The 11,644-nt window shown below is 47.2% G+C and overlaps 1 protein-coding gene across 1 annotated transcript in view; it reads left to right on the plus strand.

Annotated features, from left to right (window-relative positions):
- The window catches only part of LOC147117902 (CUB domain-containing protein 1-like), an 85,429-nt gene that overhangs the window by 26,237 nt on the left and 47,548 nt on the right, over positions 1-11,644 (plus strand). The window contains 2 exon segments of the mRNA XM_085989302.1: positions 6,020-6,232; positions 8,113-8,460. Of these exon segments, the coding sequence (XP_085845428.1) occupies positions 6,020-6,232; positions 8,113-8,460 (561 nt within the window).

The following is an 11,644-nucleotide window of genomic DNA, read 5'->3' on the forward strand; positions in this document are numbered from 1 at the left end:
TACATAAATGTGTTATGGTGACGAATGACCTTCCTCAACTGGAAAGGATGTTTTGCGTCCACCCGAGTAGACAGATGGCGCCCCAGTTTAACAACTTGTGTGAAGGACCACACCCCTGACAATGCGCCAGCCTCCGAGTACAGCACTGAATCCTGGAGCGGTGCTTGAAAGGGGAACGGTTGCACGGTGGTTATGTTACTGGACCTGGACTGATCCGGAGTTTAAATCCCACCATAGAATTTAAAGTCAGTTAATTAAATAAATCTGGAATCAAAAACTAGTGTCAGTAATGGTGACCATGAAACTACCGGATTGTCGTAAAAACCCATCTGGTTCACTAATGTCCTTTAGGGAAGGAAATCTGCTGTCCTTACCCGGTCTGGCCGATATGTGACTCCAGACCCACAGCAATGTGGTTGACTCTTAACTGCCCTCTGAAATGGCCGAGCGAGACACTTGGTTATATCAATCCTTCACCACACGGACTGCAGCGGTTCAAGAAGGTGGCTCACCACCACCTTCTTGAGGGCAATTAGAGATGGGCACTAAATGCCGGCCATACCAGCGATGCCCACATCCCGTGAATTAATTTTTAAAAAGCACAGCACCTTTCAGAGGTGAGACTGCTGCCAAGCTGGGCCCAAAAGGCAGGATTTGGGATCGAAGTCTACGGAGGTCCCTTATCATAATTTTACTCCAGAACAGTTGAAGAGCATCCTGGGCACAGTTTAGAAGATTGAGAAGGGATCTCATCGAAACCTATAAAATTCTGTCAGGCCTGGACAGACTAGATGCTGGAAGGATGTTCCCGATGGTCGGGGAGTCCAGAACCAGGGGTCATAGTCTAAAGATAAGGGGTAGGACATTTAGGACTGAAATGAGGAGGAATTTCTTCACCCAGAGAGTGGTGAACCTGTGGAATTCTCTACCACAGAAGGCGGTGGAGGCCAGTTCATTAAATATATTCAGGAAAGAGTTGGATATATTTCTTAAGGCTAAAGGGATCAAGGGGTATGGGGAGAAGGCAGGGACAGGGTACTGAATTTGGATGATCAGCCATGATCTCATTGAATGGCAGAGCAGGCTCAAAGGGCCGAATGGCCTACTCCTGCTCCTATCTTCTATGTTTCTATGTTTATGAAACTAGAATTGTACGACAATTTTCATTGCCAGTATTAAAAATGAAAAACGCTGCTAACTGCAGTTTTCGCCAGTGTCGGGGCCTGGGTTGCTCAACCACATCAAATCAAAATAAATTGCATTGAATTGCTCCAAGACAGGCCATAGACTTACTGCATTGCCGTGGAGATGATGGATAAGAAACTGCAAGAATTAATTGACTATTGCAGCTTCAGCGGTTCACAACTGCTGTCAGTTAATGGTCGATGAATTATAGATTAGCTGTGCCTGTCAGTTTGAAACACCATTTCCCAATTGCAGTTAATTGGTTGAGAAGTGACAGTAAATCTATGCTGAACGTAATTTCTTTTGTAGCGTTTGATGAGCATTTGTGGAACTGCAGCGAGGCTGATTGTGTTGTGTGAAGGATTGAAACCTATGAAGCACGTACGAATTAGGAGCAGGAGTCGGCCATTCGGCCCCTCGAGCCTGCTCTGCCATTCAATAAGATCGTGGCTGATCTTCGACCTCAACTCCACTTTCCCGCCCGATCCTCATATCCCTCGATTCCCCGAGAGTCCAAAAATCTATCGATCTCAGCCTTGAATATACTCAACGATTCAGCCTCCGCAGCCCTCTGGGGCAGAGAATTCCAAAGGTTCACCACCCTCTGAGTGAAGAAATTCCTCCTCAGTTTTAAATGGCTGACCCCTTATCCTGAGACTGTGACCCCTGGTTTTAGACTCTCCAGCCAGGGGAAACAACCTCTCAGCATCTACCCTGTCAATCCCCCTCAGAATCTTATATGTTTCAATGAGATCACCTCTCATTCTTCTGAACTCCAGAGAGTATCGGCCCAATCTACTCAATCTCTCCTCATAGGACAATCCTCTCATCCCAGGAATCAATCTAGTGAACCTTTGTTGCACCGCCTCTAAGACAAGTATATCCTTCCTCAGATAAGGAGACCAAAACTGTGCACAGTACTCCAGGTGTGGTCGCACTATTGGTGAAAGATTATTACCAGAAAACACATTAGCTAATTACAAAACATCTCCGAGGGTTGCAAAATGCTGTTGCTTAATCTGTAAAATTAAAGGACAATTTCTGAAAGATTGGCTATCCGTTTTGTTGATACATTTGTAATCCTGGTATGCAGCTCTATCCCAGAACTATCCAATGTTTGTATTCCTCTGAACGTAAAGAATCTATTTTATGTAGAATCATAGATATTTATGGCACAGAAGGCAGCCATTCGGCCCATCGTGTCTGTGCCGGCCGACAAAGAGCTCTCCAGCCTAATCCCACTTTCCAGCTCTCGGTCCATAGCCCTGTAGGTTCCGGCACTTCAAGTGCATATCCAAGTACTTTTAAAATGTGATGAGGGTCTCTGCCTCTCCCACCCTTTCAGGCAGTGAGTTCCAGACCCCCACCACCCTCTGGGTGAAAAAAGTTCTCCTCAACTCCCCTCTAATCCTTCTCCCAATTACTTCAAATCTATGGCCCCTGGAAAGTGGGATTAGGCTGGAGAGCTCTTTTTTCGGCCGAGATGGGCCGAATGGCCTCCTTCTGTGCCGTAAATTTCTCTGATTCTATGCATGCGCACATACCTTGAAGAGTGCCCAGACTCTCTCCACTGGCAAATCAAAGCAGTGGACTGCAAGCGTGAAACCGAATCTCCGGACTCGGGCACTGCACATTGTTGATCTCGTAAACTATTACAACACTGAGCCTGGGGAGCACTTTTAATAATTCACCATGTAGTAATATGAAGAGAACACTTCACCTTATTAAATTTAGGAGTATAACAATCATATTTGCACTTATTAAAGGTTTGAATGGGTATTCTGCAGCTTTTCATGGCTTTCATTCTTTGTCACCTTGCCCTGGGCTGCAGACATCTTCTATATTATTATTATTATTGTCACTCAGTGACTCACTGACAGAATCTAGTCTTCAACCTCCTTCCCTTCCCTTCTCATGAATCTGGAGATGAGGGGTCAGCACCCAGGCGTGCTGGTTCACCTGAGGTCAGGGGGGTCAGTGTGCACAGTATAAATCATAGGAACAGGAGGAGGCCATTCAGCCCTTCGAGCCTGTTCCGCCTTTCAATGAGATCATGGCTGATCTGCGACCTAACTCCATATACCCGCCTTTGCCCCGTATCCCTTAATACCTTTGGCTAACAAAAATCTATCCATCTCAGATTTAAAATTAACAATTGACCGAGCATCAATTGCCATTTGCAGAAGAGAGTTCCAAACTTCTACCACCCTTTCTGTGTAGAAGTGTTTCCTAATTTCACTCCTGAAAGGTCTGGCTCTAATTTTTAGACTCTGCCCCCTAGTCCTAGACTCCCCAACCAGCGGAAATAGTTTCTCTCTATCTACCCTATCTGTTCCCCTTAATATCTTGAAAACTTCGATCAGATCACTCCTAGACTCCCCGAAATATTGGCCAATATCAGGCAGCTTCCTTTTAATACAACAGCAAAATACAGCGGACGCCGGAAATCTGAAATAAAAACAGAAAATGCTGGGAATACTCAGCAGTTCAGGCAGCATCCGTGGAGAGAGCGAAACGGAGTTAACGTTTCAGGTCGATGACCCTTCGTCAGAACAGCTTCCTTTTAGTGGTGTGCTCTCTCACCCCCCTGACCTTCCGCTATTTGCTGTGGCCAGGAAACTCGCCCCTGCTATTCCTTGTTTCTATAAACAACATTCCTATTTAAAACAGTCCAGCTGAACAAAAGAAAAGAAAGACTTGCATTTCTATAGCGCCTTTCACGACCACCGGACGTCCCAAAGTGCTTTACAATGAAGTACTTTTGGAGTGTAGTCACTGTTGTAATGTGGGAAACGCAGCAGCCAATTTACGCACAGCAAGCTCCAACAACAGCAATGCGATAATGACCAGATAATCTGTTTTAGTGATGTTGGTTGAGGGATAAATATTGGCCCCAGAACACAGGGGAGAACTCCCCTGCTCTTCTTCAAAATAGTGCCACGGGATCTTTTACATCTACCTGAGAGAGCAGACGGGGCCGCGGTTTAACGTCTTATCCGCAAAAGACGGCACCTCCGACAGTGCAGCACTCCCTCAGTACTGCACTGGAGTGTCGGCCTAGATTTTTGTGCTCAAGTCTCTGGAGTGGGACTTGAACCCACAACCTTCTGACTCCGAGGCAAGTGTGGATAAAGGGGAACCAGTGGATGTGGTGTATTTGGATTTCCAGAAGGCATTCGATAAGGAGCCGCATAAAAGGGGACTGCACAAGATAAGAGCTCACGGGGTTGGGGGTAATATATCAGCATGGATAGAGGATTGGCGAAAAGAGAGAGTCGGGATAAATGGGACATTTTCAGGTTGGCAAACTGTAACTAGTGGGGTGCCACAGGGATCAGTGCTGGGGCCTCAACTATTTACAATCTATATTAATGACTTGGATGAAGGGACCGAGTGTACTGTAGCCAAGTTTGCTGATGATACAAAGATAGTTGGGAAAGCAAATTGTGAAGAGGACACAAAGAATCTGCAAAGGGATAGAGATAGGTTAAGTGAGTGGGCAAAAATCTGGCAGATGGAGTATAATGGGGGAAAATGCGAGGTTATCCACATTGGTAGGAAAAATAAAAAAGCAAATTATTATTTAAATGACGAGAGACTACATAATGCTGTGGTACAGAGGGATCGGGGGGTCCTCGTATATGAAACAAAAAAAAGTTAGCATGCCGGTACAGCAAGTAATTAGGAAGGTGTGGTAAACCACTGTTTGTATTCCTGTTTGTCCTGTTTGTATTCCACTGTGTACATGCCTGGACATGCCTCGGCTGACTCCTCCCACAGGTCCTAGTATAAAGGTGACTGCTCCCCAGCCCTTGGTATCCTGGACCGGTCGACCACTCGAGGCAGACCTCCATTCTGTTGTTAATAAAAGCCTTTAGTTACTCTTCTAACTCAGTCTTTTATGAGTAATTGATAGCGCATCAGAAGGCAAATGGAATGTTGGCCTTTATTGCAAGGGGGATGGAGTATAAAAGTAGGGAAGTCCTGCTACAACTGTACAGGGCGTTGGTGAGACCACACCTGGAGTACTGCGTACAGTTTTGGTCTCCTTATTTAAGGAAGGATATACTTTCATTGGAGGCAGTTCAGAGAAGGTTCACGAGTTTGATTCCTGGGATGAAGGGGTTGTCTTATGAGGAAAGGTTGAGCAGGTTGGGCCTATACTCATTGGAGTTTAGAAGAATGAGAGGTGATCTTATTGAAACATATAAGATTCTGATGGGGCTCGACAGGGTAGATGCAGAGAGGATGTTTCCCCTCGTGGGGGAATCTAGAACTAGGGGGCATAGTCTCAGGATAAGGGGTCGCCCATTTAAGACCGAGATGAGGAGGAATTTCTTCACTCAGAGTTGTGAATCTTTGGAATTCTCTACCCCAGAGGGCTGTGGATGCTGAATTGTTGAGTATGTTCAAGGCTGAGATCGATAGATTTTTGGACTTTAGGGGAATCAAGGGATATGGGGATCGGGCGGGAAAGTGGAGTTGAGGTCGAAGATCAGCCATGATCTGATTGAATGGCGGAGCAGGCTCGAGGGGCCGAATGGCCGACTCCCGCTCCTAATTCTTTTGCTCTCAGCCGTGGCTCATAAGAACATAACTGCTCTGGAACTACGGGAGGGTCATTTCCTCTGTGTTCAGTGAAACTGTAAACAAATTCTTTCTAAACAGGTTTTCAATTTTATTACACATAATGTGCAGAGGAAATCTTCCTCTTTTTAATGGGTAGCCATTGGAATCTTTACCAACACGTTGAAACATTTGTGAAGTTTCTCGTATAATGTTTATGGAAAATACTGATTTGAATATTTTTCTGTTTGATTTGCTTCGTGAACAGATTCTGAAATGATTTCAGTCACCGCTGACAAAGGTGTGACTATAACCATCAAACAAGCATCCAGGACATCGGAGTTCCCCGAATGCAGCATCTGCATCGCTGAGGAGGCGTGTCTCAAGGAGTACCAGCTCAACCCTGAAGAGACCGCACTCTTCAACTTCACCTGCATCGATCCTGAGCAGAACTTCATTCTGGAAGTTGCAAAAGAAATTGGTGAGGAGAAGCTCAGCTTTAGTTTCATTAACTGTTGATGAAAGGTTCTGTCCAGACGTCACGATAGTGGGGGGTGAAGTCTTCCTTCCTTTTTCTTCTCTTCCCTGGCATACGGTTCATAAGAACCTGCAGCCCTCCATTATCTTGTCTAAATGATAGAATCATAGAATAGGACAGCGCAGAAGGAGGCCATTCGGCCCATCGAGTCTGCGCCGGCTCTTTCGAAGAGCGATCCAGTCAGTCCCACTCCCCCGCTCTTTCCCCATATCCCTGCAATTTTTTCTCCTTCGAGTATTTATCCAATGTCCTTTTGAAGGCTACTATTGAATCTGTCTCCACCGCCCTATCAGGCAGCACATTCCAAATCCTAACCACTCGCTGGGTAAAAAAGTTCCTCATGTCGCCTCTGGTTCTTTTGCCAATCACCTTAAATCTGTGCCCTCTGGTTATCGGCCCTTCCGCCAGTGGGAACAGTTTCTCTTTATTTACTCTACCTAAACCCGTCATGATTTTGAACACCTCGATTAAATCTTCTCTAAACCTACTCTGCTCCAAGGAGAACAACCCCAGCTTCTCCAGTCTATCCATGTATCTGAAGCCCCTCAACCCCTGGAACCACTTCAGTAAATCTTTCTGCACCCTCTCCAGAGCCTTCACATCCTTCCTAAAGTGCGGTGCCCAGAATTGGACACAATGCTCCAGCTGGGGCCGAACTAGTGTTCTATAAAGGTTCATCATAACTTCCTGGTTTTTGTACTCTCTGCCTCTATTTATAAAGCCTCAGATCCCGTATACTTTATTAACTGTTTTGTTAACCTGCCCTGCCACCTTCAAGGATTTGTGCACAAATACCCCCAGGCCTCTGTTCTTGCACCCCCTTTTTAAAATTGTACCATTTAGTGTGTATCGTCTCGCCTCGGTCTTTCTGCCAAAATGCATCACCTCACACTCCTCTGTGCTGAATTTCATCTGTCATGTGTCCGCCCATTCCAACAGTTTGTCTATGTCCTCTTGAATTCTATTACTGCCTTCCTCGCTGTTTACTACATTTCCAAGTTTCGTGCATTTTCTGCAGATTACGAAATTGTGCCCTGTACCCCCCCAAGCCCAAGTCATTAATGTAATCTTGAGTATTGTGTGCAGTTTTGGTCGCCTTATCTGAGGAAGGATGTTCTTGCCATGGAGGGAGTGCAGCGAAGATTCACCAGACTGATACCTGGGATGGCAGGAATGACGTATGAGGAGAGATTGGGCTTGTACTTGCTGGAGTTTTGAAGAATGAGAGGGGATCTCATTGAAACTTATAAAATTCTAACAGGACTAGACAGACTAGATGCAGGAAGGATGTTCCTGACGGCGGGGGAGTCCAGAACCAGGGGTCACAGTCTAAGGATAAGGGGTAAGCCACCTAGGACAGAGATGAGGAGGAATTTCTTCACCCAGAGAGTGGTGAACCTGTGGAATTCTCTACCACAGAAGGCAGTAGAGGCCAATTCATTACATATATTCAAGAAGGAGTTGGATATATTTCTTAAGGCTAAAGGGATCAAGGGATATGGGGAGAAGGCAGGGACAGGGTACTGAATTTGGATGATCAGCCATGATCTCATTGAATGGCGGAGCAGGCTCGAGGGGCCGAATGGCCGACTCCTGCTCCTATCTTCTATGTTTCTATGTGTGGCCGTTCTTTGGGCATGAAGCTGAACAGTGAATGCCAGCAATAGCCAATGTCCCTGTGCCTTCAGTTTCTAGCTGGGGCACTAGGCAGTGATCAGAAGCAGGAATCATTGCTCTGTCTCATCTCTCTCATAAATTAGGGCACAATTCAGCAAAAATTGAACCTATAAATTCCAGCCTGAACCTTTGTTTTTCTTCTGTAGGTGAAGATACTGACCTTGAAGATGTGCCTCTTCCTCCGGAGCTACCGAACCTCAACAGAACCTTTATCTGGAACATTTCCGTGCCCTACAAAGTTGGTGTGGAGATGAGGTTTTTCAGAAATGGCTTGCAGCAGACAGAGTCCGACAGCTGTCTGGATTCGGTTACCTACACGATTAACGGCCGTGTGCGCGCCGACATCAAGGACGTTCATGTTGGCACCTTTTGTAGGAATGGCACCATCTCCAACCTGAAGGTTCAAGGCAAAACACTGATCACCCTTGAGGTGCCCTGGACTGAGACAATCGATGATGCAGGATTTCAACTGTTCTTTATACTCCCCATTTTAAGTATGTGCTGAGTTTGCTTATCTTGAAGAATGATTTTACCCTTGCAAAAGTTCAGGGTTTTGTTTTCTGTCACTCTGTGTTCATGATATCTTTGAGAAAATTTGGATGTGGGCATCAACAGCATTTATTGCCCATCCCTGTTTGCCCTCGAGAAGGTGGTGGTGAGCCACCGCCTTGAAACAACCGAGTGTCTCGCTCGGCCATTTCAGAGGGCAGTTAAGAGTCAACCACATTGCTGTGGGTCTGGAGTCACATATAGGCCAGACCGGGTAAGGACAGTAGACTTCCTTCCCAAAAGGACATTAGTGAACCAGATGGGTTTATAGCCATTAATAGCTTTTTATTGCAGATTTATTTAACTGAATTTAAATTCCCGAGCTGGCGTGGTGGGACTTGAACAACTCATGTCTCTGGATTACTAGCCCATTAACATAATCACTGTGCTATCGTATCGTATACATCACTCCTATTTTTTAGTTCCATCAAAGTCAATGTTGAATTGCCCCACAGGCCCCCCTCTAAGCGATGAAAGCAAATGCACCCAAGACTAGAGGTGTCACTGTAGAGGGAACTTGTTGGAAGAAAGTTAGGGGGAGGGCACGATGTGGCGGGTGTGGGAGGAAGGGTGGGTGTGAGGGGTGGGCTCAAGCAGATGATAACTAATGTTAGTGCCACAGTGCTAGGACTGTGCCCAACTAGGAGCATCAGCCATGGGGAGAATTTATCCACACATAGAACTATTATTTTTCGGTCCCCTTCTCTGAACATGAGCGTGTCGTGTTCTATGAGGCTGCTTCCAGTAAGGGCGTGTCATTCAGATTTTTGTTTGTTTGTTGGTGGAATGTCGATGATGGTAACAAGACTGTATTTGTTGCTTATCCCGAATTTCCGAGAGTATTGAGTCAACCGCATCATGTGGGACTAAACTTAACTGGACCAGCCACATAAATACTGTGGCAACAAGAGCGGGTCAGAGGCTGGGTATTCTGTGGCGAGTGTCTCACCTCCTGACTCCCCAAAGCCTTTCCACCATCTACAAGGCACAAGTCAGGAGTGTGATGGAATACTCTCCACTTGCCTGGATGAGTGCAGCTCCAACAACACTTAAGCAGCTCGACACCATCCAGGAGAAAGCAGCCCGCTTGATTGGCACCCCAACCACCACCTTAAACATTCACTCCCTCCACCACCGGCGTACCGTGGCTGCAGTGTGTACCATCTACAAGATGCACTGCAGCAACTCGCCAAGGCTTCTTCGGCAGCACCTCCCAAACCCGCCACCTCTTCCACCTAGAAGGACAAGGGCAGCAGGCGCATGGGAACACCACCACCTCCAAGTTCCCCTCCAAGTCACACACCATCCTGACTTAGAAATATATCGGCCGTTCCTTCATCGTCGCTGGGTCAAAATCCTGGAACACCCCTTCCTAACAGCACTGTGGGAGCACCTTCGCCTCACGGACTGCAGCGTTTCAAGAAGGCGGCTCACCACCACCTTCTCGAGGGCAACTAGGGATGGGCAATAAATGCTGGCCTTGCCTGCGAGCTCCCCCTCTTCCCCCCACCCCCCCCCCCCCCCCCACCCAATCCCATAAACGAATAAAAAAAATGTCACGTGTATGTCGGAGGTGGCAGGACCGTGGTGAACTAGTTGGGTCTTTACAACAATCCCCTGTGCTGCTGTGGTTATTCTCCGGTGCTCACGAATTACCAGATTTCTTGTTTAGTTTGATATGACCTCTGGGTTACTACAACAACATCAACTTCCATTTATATAGCGCCTTGAACATAGCAAAATGTCCCAAGGTGCCTCACAGGAGAGTTTTTCAAACTTAATTTGCACCGAACCGCATAAAGAGATACTTGGACAGTTGACCCAAATCCTGTTCAAAGACAAAAGCAAAATACTGCTTGTTCAAAGAGGTAGGTTTTAAGGAGCGTCATAAAGGAGGAGAGCTGGAGCGTCTAGAACCAGGGGTCACAGTCTCAGGATAAGGGGGGCGGCCATTTAGGACTGAGATGAGGAGGAATTTCTTCACTCAGTGGGCTGTGAATCTTTGGAATTCTCCGCCCCAGGGGGCTGTGGATGCTGAATCGTTGAGTATATTCAAGGCTGAGATCGATAGATTTTTGAATATTAAGGGAATCGAGTGATATGGGGATTGGGCGGGAAAGTAGAGTTGAGGTTGAAGATCAGCCATGATCTTATTGAATGGCGGAGCAGGCTCAAGGGGCCGAGTGGCCGAATCCTGCTCCAATTTCTTATGTTCTTATGAAAGAGAGGTAGTGAGGTGGAGAGGTTTAGGGAGGGAATTCCAGAGCTTAGGGCCCTGGCAGCTGAAGGCACAGCCGCCAATGGTGGAGCGATTATAATTGGGGATGGTCAAGAGGCCAGAATTAGAGGATCGCGGAGGATTGTGGGGCTGGAGGAGGTTACAGAGATAGGGAGGGGCGAGGCCATGGAGGGATTTGAAAACATGGATGAGAATTTTAAATTTGAGGCGTTGCTTAACCGGTAGGTCAGTGAGCACAGGGACGATGGGATGAACGAGTCCAGTACCATAACCACTAGACTGCTGTACCTGTTCGTATGTACTTCATTACAGGCAGGTTTTGATTTTTCAAGGTAGTTTAATATAATGTGACTCTAATACTTTCAGCTTGATATGGGGGGGTTCCACACTCAACATTCATGAAGGATATTATTGCATTTGAAAAGATACTGAGGTGAGCAGCAAAGATGATTGTAGGTATCAAGGAATTAAATTATGAGAGATTAAGAAGATAAAGCTTGCTTTCTCTGGAAAAGGTAAAATTTGAGCTAATTTATTTGAAACTTTCAAGATTGTAAAAGGGTTTGAAGAAATTGCTTCAGGTGAGATGATGGGTGTGCAGGTTTGATCTCTTGGAGGGGAGGGGGGGGGCGGGGAGGAGGAGCCGGGGAGGGGAGAGGGGGGGCCGGGGGGAGGAGCTGGGGGGGGAGGAGCTGGGGGGGGAGGAGCCGGGGAGGAGGTGGGGGGGGGAGGAGCCGGGGGGAGGAGCCGGGGGAGGTGGGGGGGGAGGAGCCGGGGGGAGGAGGAGCCAGGGGGAGGAGGAGCTGGGGGGGGGGGGGGGCGTGGGGGGGGAGGAACCGGGGGAGGGGGGAGGGGGCCCGGGGGAGGAGAGGAGCCGGGGGGGGAGGAGC

This window comes from Somniosus microcephalus, chromosome 5 (genome assembly GCF_052327205.1).
Source record: "Somniosus microcephalus isolate GS21.2 chromosome 5, FLI_Smic_1.0, whole genome shotgun sequence".
Taxonomy (NCBI): Eukaryota; Metazoa; Chordata; class Chondrichthyes; order Squaliformes; family Somniosidae; genus Somniosus; species Somniosus microcephalus.